At 35.3% G+C, this 14,168-nt stretch overlaps 2 protein-coding genes across 2 annotated transcripts; both read right to left on the bottom strand.

Moving 5' to 3' along the window:
* Nucleotides 1–747: 747 nt before the first annotated feature.
* Nucleotides 748–1,716, bottom strand: LOC123241169 (olfactory receptor 51T1). Its single transcript, XM_044668872.1, has one exon. The coding sequence runs from the start codon at nucleotides 1,696–1,698 to the stop codon at nucleotides 748–750; it is 951 nt and encodes a 316-aa protein (XP_044524807.1). The 5' UTR covers nucleotides 1,699–1,716.
* A 9,129-nt stretch (nucleotides 1,717–10,845) lies between these two features.
* On the bottom strand, nucleotides 10,846–11,790 carry LOC123241170 (olfactory receptor 51H1-like). The gene has a single exon (XM_044668873.1). It carries the CDS (start codon nucleotides 11,788–11,790, stop codon nucleotides 10,846–10,848), a length of 945 nt encoding a protein of 314 aa, XP_044524808.1.
* Nucleotides 11,791–14,168: the final 2,378 nt, after the last annotated feature.

Raw genomic sequence — 14,168 nt, forward strand, 5'->3', positions numbered from 1 at the left:
GGCACTGGATAGAATGAAATAACATTTATTAATCACTTACTCTGCACAAAGCACTATGTTCAGCATTTTACAGATATCTCACTTGAGACTCACAACTACCTTGTGATACAGGCTCTATTATTATCCCCATTTTATAGTGAAGGAAACTGAGGCAGATAGTATTTAAGTGACAACTCAGAAGCATATGAAAGCATATTTGAATTCAAGACTTTTTGGACTCCAAGCTCAGCACTATATCCATTGTGCCACCTAGCTGCCTCTAGGACTGTGATTCTTAGAGATTAAATATCTTTTTTATACATATATAATAAGTCATCAGAGAAGAGGCAGGAGAAGAACTTAAACCAAAGCCCTCCTGACTCCAAACTCCTGACTCCAGCACACAGTGGGATAAGCTGGACTATATGAGAGAGAAGGTATTAAGGGAAGGGGAGAAAAATATAAGCAATTCAATAACACAATCAACTCAAAAAACTTGGCATGATTAGCCTAGATATGATATAATACTAACACATTTGGGATTGATATAACCCTTATCTTCGTATATCTGAAGGATTCTCATTTAGAAGATAGATTAAACCCGTTCTACTTGGATCAAAAATATATAACTGGAAGCAATCAACTATGAATGAGCTATTTATTAAAGCTACATTGAGGTGCCTTTTAGCATAATACAAGGAACCTCTTCTTACTCTCATTCTTCCCCCATCCCACCTCACACACAATCACTATCACTTCTAAGTCACATCATCTCAGGGCTTCTTTGGTTTGGAGCAGCTTGAGAATAGCTCGGTAAATTGGTTTGGTTTTTAAGCTGTAAATAATGGGGTTCAGGACAGGAGGGAGTAACAGGTAGATATTGGCCATAATGACAGGAAAAATCCGTGGGGCAGTGACAAAGAGGCGATGTGTAAGTGACACACTGATCATGGGCACAAAAAATATGGCTACAGCACAAATATGGGACACACAAGTACTGAAGGCCTTTCGTCGTTCCTTGGGGCAGGTGATGCTTAGTATTGTGCGGAGGATCAGGATGTAGGAGAGGAGGATGAAAATTAAGTCAACACCAGAGTTAGAGAGTAGAAAAAATAAGCCAATCAGACTACTGAGCCAAGGGTTGGCCGTGGAATGCTTGATAACATCAGAGTGGTAGCAGTAGGGGTGGGATAGCTCATGCCCTTGGTGGAAGGACAATCCCTTCAAAGCCAGAGCTATTGGGATTAAGGAGACCACTTGCTTCATAAAAATCACCAGACCAATAAGCATGATGGTGGAATTAGTGAGGATTGCCGCATACTTTAATGGGTCACAAATGGCCATAAAACGATCAAAGGCCATGGCTAAAAGCACAGACGACTCCAGAAAGGAGAACCCATGTAGAAAGAACATCTGGATCATGCAAGCATTGAAGCTGATCTCTTGCAAATCGAACCAGAAGACTCCAAGCATAGTGGGGAGTGTGGTAATCGTTAAGCCTAGATCAGCAGTTGACAGCATAGACACAAAATAGTACATGGGTTTGTGGAGGCTCCTCTCAGTGATTATCACAAAAAGAATCAGGCAATTTCCCAAAAGAGCAATGACATAGAGACAAGAGAAAGGTATGGAGAGCCATGCATGATCACCTTCTAGACCAGGAAAGGCATTGAGGAAGAAGGTTGGGGAGAGGGATGTGGTATTGTTGAGAAACAGCATGGTACGCTGAGAATACACTCTGAAAGAGAAGAAAAAAAATAGTTTGAGTCCTCATAATATCCCATTTATCATTTATCAGTGACTGCAAGTGCTTTTACCTTCACAAAACTCTCTCCAATGAATCCAGCTCACCATATCTTCCTTTTCTTCCTTCCTATTACACTTATTGTCTGTAATTCTCACATGTACATAATTTAAAAGACATATAAGAGTTTTGGGGGGCTAGTTAGGTGGCTCAGGAGATTAAAAACCAGGCCTAGAGACAGGAGATCCTAGATCCTTTCTAGCTGTGTGACTCTGGACAAATAATTTAATCCCCATTGCCTAGCTCTTACAACTCTTCTACCTTGGAACTAATACACAGTATTCATTCTAATATGGAAGGAAAGGGTTTATATATATATATATATATATATATATATATATATATATATATGATTTAAATGTATTTTTTCATTATATACTTCATAATTACATTAAAAAAATTAACATTCATTTAAAAATAAGTTTTAGTTCCAAATTCTGTCAATTCTGTCTCTCTTACCTCTCCCCTACCCCTTGGGAAAGCAAGAAGTACCATATTCATTATCAATGTGAAGTTATGCAAAACATGTTTCCATATTAGCAAATTGTAAAGGAACATACACACAAAAGAATAATACAGACAATGAAAAAATATGCCACAATCTGTACTCGGTGTTAATAACGATATTATATTTTAGCCATGAATGGACCTGATGAAATCTGAATGCAGATTAAAGCACACCATTCTTCACTTTTTTTTCCCTCCATGAATTTTTGTCTAGTGTAAGTAGTATGTGTCTTTTATTCATAACATGATGAACATGGAAGTATATATTGTTTGTATCATACTGTCTATCATCTTGGAGAGGTGGGAAGGGTGGGAGGGAAAGAGAGAACATGGATAAAAATGTCAGAAAACAGCTACTAAAAATTGGACCAACATTCAATCTAGAAAAATTAAAATTTAATAAAATATTTTAAAGGGATATTATAACTCCAACCACTCCTTTTACATCTTCTTTAATATGGCCATCAACCAATTAGCCTCTGCCTGAATACATGTCCAGAGAAATAAGGCTGTCTCCTAAGTCGACCCAATGTATTTTTTAAATAACTCAATTCTTTGAAGGTCATAATCAAACTTCCTTTAACTTATATTGATTACCCTTGTGTTGGCTTTTTCAGTTTTACAGAACTATCACCTATTCCACATGATAGTCCTTCAAATATTTCAAGATAGTAATAAGATCTTTCCTAAGTCTTTTCTACTGCAGGCTAAAAATATTTGTATTATTTCTTCCATTTCTCATACCTAGTTTCTTATTTTTTTTTGTATCTTTATTTCTCAGGTAATAAAACAAAATAACTATCTCATATGCAAAATTTGTCATTACAGAGGCATGAAACTATACTCAAATGTCAAGTGTCAATAAACAATTTATAGTTCTGTCTGAAATCTTATTTTGAAATGTTAGGAGTTTCAATTCTCTTTCAGATTTCCATGCTTTAAACACAATAGTAGATTAAAACAGGTCTATGGCTGACCTCTCACTTATAGCTAATTAAATCTCAGCCTGTCACTTGAGTCATTGCTCCATATTTATTAATTCCGAGCTTTATAGACATGAAGGAATATATTAGAAAATTTATTCCTTATTAATATATTTATCTCCTCATATTAAATTAATGCTTCCTAGCTAAGAATTAGAAAACACATCTTCTCTAATAGTAATTATTCTTATTTATATATTAAAATATATTAAAATAGTTATAAACAGAACCATTAACAAATGAGTACAATTATAAAAGTAAAGATATACATATACAAACATATGTATATCTTTATCATATTTTGCATAAGCCCAATGTCATCACCAAAATTAGCTCAAACCTTCAGAATACCAGTTATTTATTCTTTACTTTTCTAGAATCTATCAAATTACTCCATTACAGATCAATGATTAAAGTCCATTAAGCATTTGAAAATATTTCTCCTCAGGATCATACCTTCTCCTTTGCCTTCTTTTTTTTTTTTTTTTAAACCCTTGTACTTCGGTGTATTGTCTCATAGGTGGAAGATTGGTAAGGGTGGGCAATGGGGGTCAAGTGACTTGCCCAGGGTCACACAGCTGGGAAGTGGCTGAGGCCGGGTTTGAACCTAGGACCTCCTGTCTCTAGGCCTGACTCTCACTCCACTGAGCTACCCAGCTGCCCCCTGCCTTCTTTTTAATAAACATAAATTGGTTTTTCTAGAAATACACTATACTGCTAGCCAGTCACAGAGCCTTCATAATTCTTTATATTGTCTTTATATAATTTTCTGTTAAAACACCACTGATAATAATTTTCAGAAGAAAATTCCTTCATTACCTTTTGCTTCCATTACAAAAGTTTGATTTTAATTTTTCATAACAAATTTAATTAATACTAATTATTAAAATTAAAAATATTTAATTATCTCAAAAAATAACATTTTCACATATAAATTAGAATAGTGAAGATGAATTGTATATTAAAAGTGAAACTTTATCCCATATGTTACTTTCAAAGCTATCCTGCTTGTATGTGTTTCCATGTGAACCTTTTGTTCCTTTATGTGCATTAAAAAATGCTTAACTAGACTCTTTTCTTTCTTTCCTTTTTTTAAATTTTTTTTTGACAGCTGTATTGGTAGTTTCACTCTCTTATCCAGAGGACAGAAAACAGAGAAATTGAAATGATAGATAATTGGAGGTATGTGGTGCACCTATGTGTTTTCCCCTTCAATGATTGAAGACTGAGCCACCCAGACTATTCCACTGGAAGACTTCATTTCTTGTACTGACTTGTTTAGAGAGCACAAAAGCAATAGCACCAAGCATTAGGGAGAACCTTAGAGTCTGCAAGAGAGGCTAAAGTTTCATTCTCTTTGATGTAGTGGTGGGGAATAGAAGCAGGATTAGTACCTAAGCACTGAACACCATAAATACATTTCTTTGAACTTATGTTTGTTGTTACTTTCAGTGGCCTCCCTCCCTTCCTCCTCACGCATACCTGGCCCTGCTGAATCTATATGTTGAATTCTGTTACCTGAGTTCTTGAGTTTCTTTGAAATTGCTCACAAACCAAAAAGTAGTTTTCTTTGCTTAGTCTGAGAGGAGCTGCAAGTATCCAGGGTATGAGGTGTTTGCTTAATGTATTTTGCTTTATTATTCTTTCTTTGAAAATCAAGAATAAAAAACGGCATGCAATCATTCTAAGCTTATGATCGATTTCTATAAAAGCACAGCAATGAAGAAATGAGGATGAGTGTGTTTGCTTCTCTCTTTTTCCTTTTGTTTATTTTGGAGTGGAGAGGAGAGAAGTGGCTGGCTGTGTGTGAGGAGGAAGGAATATGCTGAATCAGAATTCTAATTGAATAAATTTAAACATACTGTGCATTTACAATGAGAGAAAGTCAATGTCATTCACGAAAGATACCAGACCAGAGCAAAAAATCCAGCTTTATGAAAGCTATAGAAGTTTTACTATTCAGTCAGGCACACTTTAGTGTTAGGTGGAGTAATAAAAAATGAGGTTACTGTGCACTTAATTTTTTTTAATAGGATTAGCTGATTATACACTAGTGCTCCCTAGTGGTTATGGAACTTTCATTCTGTCATCAACTCAGTCAACTAGGATTTATTAAGTACCTACTGTATGCCTGGCACATTGCACTGGGCTAAGTGCTAGGGATACCAGGAAAGAAGTGGAAAAAGAAAAAGACTCATCTAAAGAGGTTCACAGTCTAATGGGTGAGATGACATGCAAACAATTATGTATAAACAAGATAAAAATAAAATAATGAAACTGGGATACAGTCTTAAAGAGAAGAATAAAGAGATTAATCTAAAATTATTTTCAATTAAGGTAAAGAGCTTCTTGGAAGTCTTTGTAGAGGCTGTAAAATTGCCTGAGACTTGAAGGAAATCAGAGATTGCAAATAGTAAGTGCTAAAATTTTTTTTATTATTATTCTATTTAATCTTATTAATTTTTGTCCATGCTTTACAGCTACTTTGAACTTTTCTATTTTCAACTGATCCAAGCATAGCATTTTTAAATGTCTAGAATTTACTTTTCAATTTACTTTGTCTTTTTAAAAATGTTGTAGAGGGGTACAGATGAGGATATTTTCCTATATTTGATCTTTTGCCATCTTATCATTTTTATAAATTGCTAAAAGAAAAAAAAACTTGCTAAAATGGTTATGTGATCACACTGGAGAGTTATTTCAATATCCTGAATTTCAATTCATTTGTATCTAAAAACATTAATAAATGTAGTAGATTTAGAGCTAAAAAGAACATCTGACTCTGTTCAATAGAATACCTATTGATGAACTACATTTTATAAATGAGGAATCTAAGGCCTAGAAATGAAATAGTATATAGGAGAGCTAGAATTTGAACCCAGTTCATCTAAGTCTTAAGTTAGAATTCTTTTTATTACACCAGTCTCATATTTAGAACAGGAGTTGACACAAATCAACTTCAGAAACATGATTTATTCACGTCATATGTGCAAGATAATGCTAAGCATGTAGGTTACAAAAACTAAACGACAAACACCACCTACCCTCCCAGAGCTTACTTCTTTTTTTTTTTTAACATTTTAGTTAAATTCGAAAGTTCTATTATTTTTCAGTCATGTCCAACTGTTCATGAACATATTTGAAATTTTCTTGGCAAAGATACTAGAGTTGTTTACCATTTTACAGATGAAGAGACTAAGGCAAATAGGGTTAAATGACTTGCCCAAGGTTATACAATTAGAAAGGATCTGAAACCAGATTTGTACTTGGGAAGATGAGGCTTCCTGATTCACGCACTCCATGGGATGCCCCACAAAAAAAATGCTAACCAATAAAAAAAATGGACTGCTTTTTAGAATGTTTTTCTTAAGTATCTTTCTTGCCTTTTTGCCCAGAAAAAATACCAATTAATATATTTTTTAATGTATGAGAGGATTAGGCTGGATAATACATCAGATCTGTTAAAAGTAGTATTCTAGAAATTGTCGCACATTTTTGATTTAACAGTTTTCATTTAAATATTTATGTATGTGTATATATGAAATCAAGTGAGAAAAGAGTACTAGTCAGATAATCAGTTACTCATGTTTATAGAATATTGTATCATAAAGTCTAGGCACATCTACCTGTTAACATTTTACCTAAATCCTAGACTTAGAAAAGAATTCCATGTATTAAAAAAATAAGCATTATAAAAAGTACATCCTCCTAATGATATACTTGATTGATACAATTTGTGAGAGGTATAAATAATATATCAGCCACTAATGTTGTTCAGTACTTCCTATTCCTTATGACCCTTTGCACTATATTGTCCATGGAGTTTTCTTGGCAAAGATAGAGGAGTGGTAAGCCATTTCCTTCTTAGTGGATTTAGGTAAACAGTTTCAGTGACTTGCCCAGAGTCATAAAACTAGAAAGTATCTAAAGCCCATTTTGAACTCAAGTGTTCCTGACTTTAAACCCATCACTCTATCTACTGTGTCATTTAGCTGCCTCCATCAGCTAATTCTTTCTTTTTATAACCTCATATTTCCTTTGCAGATATTTAAATATGCTCATGTTTTCTACTCTGAAGAATATAGGTCCCATTATGTCAAAGACTGTTTTGTTTTTAATTTTTATACCTTTAGAATCTAGCACAGAGCTTGTTATAGAATGGGTGCTTAAAACATCCTTGCTAATAAATGGATAGTTATTTATGTATATAAACAGTTCATCTTGAAAGTCTGAGTATAGTTTTAATCTTTAATAATTTCAGAAATAGAAATGCTACAAATGGTAAAATTCAACTTGAAATTTTGATCACTTACACTTTTTTACACATTTATTTTGTCAGTTTTGAATAACATATTTTAAATTTTTAATTTTTGCCATTGTGGAGCAATCTGTCAATATTTGACACTTTCTGGAAGACATTTTCTCAGACTAGTGGTTCAGTAAAGAAAGCTTCTCAAGAAAACCAGAAAGTGTGATAAAATGCAGGAAGCACTTCCATGTTAACAAATTCATTCTATCCTATTTCACAAACATTAATTAAGTGCTTTTGTTATGCATTGTGCAAGAAACCAGGAGAAATAAAAATGTGAATAGATATCTCTTCTTATGAATCTTAGATCTAATAGTACAGAAAATATCTTATTTTAAAAGTCAATGCAGTATCAAACTTTAATAACTTCAGAAGTATGAAGTATAAGTACTGCAAACTTACAGAAAGCAACATTTGGAAAATTACTTAAAATTTTAAAACATTGATATCTTATTAATATATAACATATAACATAAACATTTTTTGTGCCATGTTTCTGTAGTTGATTTTTGACTTTTATAAAAAAAAATCAGCAACTGCTGATCAGTGACTGAAAGGATTGCATTTTTCATCTTAGTTTTAAGATCATCCAAAGAACATTGATGTAGAGTTGAAAGTTTTAAAACAGCTCTGCCATTTGGAAGCTGATCCTTTGACAGAAGTGGTCAATCAAAGGGATTTTGCCCAACCACTAGTCTATTCCTCACAGCCTTTTGCACCAGATACAAATGGAAATAGAAAAAAAAACATGAAAAAACATATCAATCCTTATTCCCTTCCCCTCTGCCTTGATTCATGCATACCACCTGTCAAGGAGAGTCAGATACATTAGACATAAGCCCCTGCTTTGATGACTTGCCACCATTACTCAATTAGTTAGCAAGAATTTACCAAATATCATATGCCAGGACCTGTGCTAAATGCTGGAAATACAAAGAAAGGCAAACACTCATTCATAAGCACACATACACACACATGCATGCCCTCATGAAACTTACTGAACTAATGGGAAAGAAAACATATAAAAATTTGTACATATGAGGAGCAAAAAAAAAAAAAGTAGAAAAAAGATCAATCCTAGGGAGAAGGCTTAAGTGGCTCAGATACCCAGAAAGGTCTCCTGTGGAAAGTCACAAATCAGGAAAGTCAAAAGGTAGAGGAGAAGGGGAAGATCATTCCTCCCCAAATATATAGGTACAGGATTTCTACCTTCCCAATACCTGGATCACATGCCCTTGGTGGACACAGGAGAGGAAGAGGAATATGGCAATCACAACCAAACTAATAACCTCCCACTAACAACAAATTTAGCTTCAATGACCAAACTACTGAACTAATCTCTAGACTTCCATTCTCTTCCCTTCATTCTGTCTTTCTTCTGACTTCCTTGTCCTCTTTTTTTGTCTTCATACCAGCTTTCTCTCCCTAGTTTTGGGGTCAGAAGATCTAGATTAAAATTCTATCTATACAATTTACAGGTATCTTTGTTACTGGTGTGATCTTGGGCAAATAGACTTGATCCGAAGATGAGAATGCTGGTTCAATGACAGGGTTCAAATCTTGACTCTATCACTTTACTAGTTCATCCTACACAAGTAAAGTATCCTCACTTGTCTTCAGTTTCCTCAACTTTAAAACAAAGAGAAGGGAATTGATGACTTCTCCTTTCCCCCTTCTGACTAAATTTTTAAATCTCAAGTTCTATTGTGGTATGATTCATTTCACCTCTTTGAGTTTCAAATGATCATTTGTAGTGAGTCTACTGGCTTAAATGACCTCTAGGGTTTCTGATAGGTCTAAATCAATGTTTCTTATCTTTTTTCTCTGTTAATCTACTCTAGTCTTCCTCCATTATCATGTTCTTCCTCCCTTCTTTTCTTCTAGTCTAGCATTCCTTTGTTTCTCCCTTTTAAATGGCCTCTCCTCCCTTATCATCCCTTCCCTTTATTATATATATATATATATATATACACATAGATATATACTTCATCAGACTCACAAGAAAGGGAGCAGCTCTTTCTCCACTGGACTCCAGGACACAGAGGGGAGAAGGAAATTTCTTGGCTGAAGAGTTTATATGGATTTAAGGAGAGTTACCCAGGCAGTAGGAATGATGAAGCCTAGCTGGGAGGAGTGTTAAGGGGCCTATTTATACATTCCCCTCCCTGCCAACCTTGAGAATCATTCCTGTAGCATCCCAGTCTTGATGAGGCCCATAGATCAGGTTCTTTAAGTCAGACTTTAAAGCCCTGGAGGCTGGTTTTGATGTGTGTTGACAATGTCTAGGCTGGCTCCTGCCAGGGGTTCCTCTGTCTCTGTAATAAGATTATGAAGATTTAAGACGCCTCAGGCACCTTCCACAAGAAACAGGAATCATCAACCATGCATCAGCAGGAATGGGTCAGTCTTGGTGATTCTTCTGTGTTCCTTTTGCTTTTCAAAAGTCCAATTTCTTTGCCTTTTCTCTGAATCATGTCATTCTTAACTTTACATCTATTTTATAGAAACTTCCTTCAATTTGAAGGCCATTTTCCAAACTACCTGCCTTCCTAAGCACCTTCCCCCTCCTAACAATGTCTGTTGGTAATTTATAAGTGAAGTATAACAATGAGTTTTGTTTAATTCCAAGTATGTGTTCTATTCTTTGCTATTAATCATCCCCTATTTATTTGTGAAAGGTAGCTCTATTTACTAATGACATACCTCAGTAAGGGCCAACTATGGATACAATCATTTCTGTAACCTCTCCTTAGTTACAACTCTCCTGCCTGAAAATTATGGTCATCTACTTGTCTGATAGAGGAGTTTCAATACTAATCCTAAGAGAGTCAGTATTCTGAGGATGAGAACAGATCAGGAAATCCTGGTATTGTGGGAAGAGATATCCTGGTTCAACTGAGCTTCTTGTCAAATGGACCACTCATACATGTACTCATTTACTCATGGGAAAAATACATTTGGAATATACACGTATAAAATACATATATAGAAGTACGTGAATAAGAAGAAATATAATTCTATGTGTGTAGAGCTATTTATCCAAATATTTAGAAGAGTTAACCTGGGACAATGTCCTATGAAATATGTAATGTTCAGATTTGAAAGACAGATGTGATATAGTTTATTGCTACACACTTGAGAAACATTCCTCTTTTCCTTTCCCAAATCCCTTCTGACAACATTTTTCAAGGGTGCAGATCTTTAGTAAAATTCCTTCTCCAAACTCTGAGATTGTAGCATCAAGAACTTGAGTTATGAAGCCTTCAGGAACCAGCTCTTGACAACATACGGACAATTCTCTTTCGGATATCTCTGGTTCTGATGCTATAGACAATAGGATTGAGTACAGGAGGCAGCAGCAGATAGACATTTGCCATGAATGTATGCACAATGGGTGACAGATGTTTCCCAAAGCGATGAATAAGTGTCATGCCAATGAGAGGTATATAGAACAACAACACGGCACAGACATGGGAGAAGCAGGTATTGAGTACTTTGAATTGTTCTTCTCGGGATGCAATACCCAAAACTGCATGGAGAATGAGGACATAAGAGAACAGAAGAACCAGAGCATCCAGCACAATGATGAAGATAACAGCCAGTAGACCATAGAGACTATTGATGCGAGTGTCGGCACAGGCGAGTCTCATGGCATCCTGGTGGAGACAGTACGCATGGGAGAGAACATTAGAGTGGCAGAAGGGCAACCTTTTGATGAGAAAGGGAACAGGGAGCACAGCAGCCACACTCCTAAACATAATCACGGCTCCAATCTTGCTTATGACACTGTGTGTAAGGATGCTGGCATAGTGCAGAGGGAAGCGGATAGCTACGAAGCGGTCAAAGGCCATGGCCACCAGAACTCCTGACTCTACTCCTCCAAAAGTGTGGATAAAAAACATCTGGGTGAGGCAAGCGTCAAAGGCCACTGAGTATTGGCCAAACCAGTGAACTCTGAGCATAGTTGGTAATGAGGATAAGGACAGGCTAAGGTCAGTGGCAGCCAACATGGCCAGAAAATAATACATGGGCTCATGGAGGCTCTGTTCGAGTCTGATGACCATAAGGATAGTGATATTGCCCAACAAAGTGACACTGTAGAGGAGGAAAAGTGGCAGGGCCATCCAGTAATCCTTCTCAGGCATTCCAGGGATCCCAGTCAGAGTGAAAGTCTGATGACTGAATCTTGTATAGTTAAGAACTGACATGGCTGACTGAAGATAGCTTCTGGAGAGAAAGCATAAGAGATACAAAGAATCCAAAATGCAATCAGCATTCAAAAAAGCATAAAATTATATGAAAAATACTATGCAAAGGCACTAAGAGAGATTTTTAAAAAATAGTTAAGACATTAATCTCTGCTCACAGAACTGTGAGACTTGCACTGGAATAATGTACCAATCAAAATATCTAGAAATCATGATATTACAAGACAGGTGTATTAGATATTTATCCTTAAATATTCTGTAAGATCTAAAGAAGAAAATTACCAGTCAAAATACTGGAGGAGGTGTCACTTGAGGTGTTTTCTAAAGTTGAGCTATCAAATGCTCATTTCTCAATACTTCTAAGCATTTTCTGAGTCAAAATGTAATTGAAAATTATTTGGCAAAATAAAAATACAATAAAATATAATCCATATTAATTTGTGGTTTTCCAACTTAATATGTGGCTACAAGAATCTTTATGTATGACTTAGTGGTTACCTCATTTCTATTTGAGCTTGACATCATTGCTTTAAGCGATAACTTAATATGTAAAGATAGAGAGGACAGATATTTCAAGCATATGGAAGAACACTGGTCAGGTGTAAGTTCATTGTACATGTTCAGAGTATTGAGGAAAATCTAGTTTGCTTTGAGTACAGAGAGAATAAAATGAAAGGTTAGAGGGCACCACCGTGTAAAAGTCCTTAAATGTCAGGCCATGTATAGACTATTGTGAGGTCAGAAAGACTTGAATTCAAACCTAACCTCAGACATTAAATGGGTGATTTGGGGCCAGGCCACTTAACTTCTGCTTGCCTCACTTTCCTTATCTGTAAAATGGGATAACAATGGCATTTGACTTCCAGGATTGTTGTGAAGATCAAATGAGTTAATATTTGCAAAACACATTACAAACTTTACAGAGGTATGGATGTGCTCTCTGCATCTATTAATACTAAATTTGTTGCTGCTGCTATTCTGGCTACTACTGCTGCTGCAATTACTTCTACTATTACTACTACTATTTGGAAGTTCATAGGAAGCCACTAAAGATATTTGGACAGAAGAGTGACATGAACACATGGGTGAGAAAAGCAATGGGAATGTAGGACTTAGACATGTAACTATCTTAGAGAAACCAGTATTCTCTGATTCAAATGCAGTTTTACTTTTATTATTTATACTTGTTTTGGCTGTGTCTTGAAGTATATATTAAAAAGATGAGAACTAATAGTAATAATTAGTAATAACTAATTAGTAATAAAGAGGTCTTGCTGGGTAATAAAGGATGTCTCTTCTATTCTGGTGGCAGTGACAAATGAGAGAAGGTTACAAGAAAAAAGAAACAGAGACAAAATCCAAAGGACCTGGTAAATGATTGGAATAGGAAAGTACAAAATGTAATTTCAAGGTTACTGTGAGAGTTCTGGTCAATTTAAAGTCCTAGAAAAAATAATGAAGTCAGAAGAAGGAGCATTTTAAGGGAAAAGATAATGATATTGTTTGGGGACATATTTAAATAAGCATATGTAATCCAGGTGGAGATATTATAGCTATCATTCAAATTCAATGGAGATCAGGAACAGGAACAGGAAATTTGAGAGTCATTTGTTCACATTATGTTTGGTAGTTGAAGTTCTGGTAATTAGCAAGATTGACAAGAAAGTATAGAGAGAAATAGGAAGAGAAATCAAAGACAGATGCCAGAGAAACAACCATATAACTAGACACCAAACAGTGCCATGGAAAAATAAGAGACTGAATGTTGAAAGAAATAGCAATAAAATTAAAAAATGTCATGTTAATGAATCAGACAACATTTGATAGAAGTTCTTTGATCAATGGAATGATGTCAAAGGTAACAAAAAGAAGAAAGGTCACATTTAGTGATGAAGAGGTTATGGATGATTTGTGGAGCAACATTGATGGGAGCTCATTGGTGATCAGTGACCAACAGAGCACCTATCCTTTAGTCCCCCCAGCTTTAAACCAAAACACAATTTAAGTCTTATCCTTAGAAATGCACTTGAAATCAATCTTAGCTCTGACACTTACTAGTTTTCTGACTTTGAGCAAGCCATTTAACTTTCCTGAACATTGGTCCATTAGCCCGTTTCCTTTCTCTTGTTTTTCCTATGTAAAATGAAAGGCTAAAATGATAATGCTTTCTTAGGCCCATGTAGGCTATAAGATTTTAGAGAATGGGTTAGAAGGGAATTGCCCTTGGTTTCCAACCTTTTTCTGGAGACTTTTCTATCTTGTGAGCTAAAATAATTTTGAGTTTCTACCAAGACATTGCTTATATACCATCACTGACCCAAGAGAAAAGAAATGCTTCTTTACCCCCTTGTATTTCTTCCTGGTATCCTTTGATAGCT

Source organism: Gracilinanus agilis, chromosome 3 (assembly GCF_016433145.1).
Source record: "Gracilinanus agilis isolate LMUSP501 chromosome 3, AgileGrace, whole genome shotgun sequence".
Taxonomy (NCBI): Eukaryota; Metazoa; Chordata; class Mammalia; order Didelphimorphia; family Didelphidae; genus Gracilinanus; species Gracilinanus agilis.

What these genes read in the sequence shown, in the direction of transcription:
- LOC123241169 (XM_044668872.1), bottom strand. Translation starts at nt 1,698, where the DNA reads ATGCTGTTTCTCAACAATACCACATCCCTCTCCCCAACCTTCTTCCTC.
- LOC123241170 (XM_044668873.1), bottom strand. Translation starts at nt 11,790, where the DNA reads ATGTCAGTTCTTAACTATACAAGATTCAGTCATCAGACTTTCACTCTG.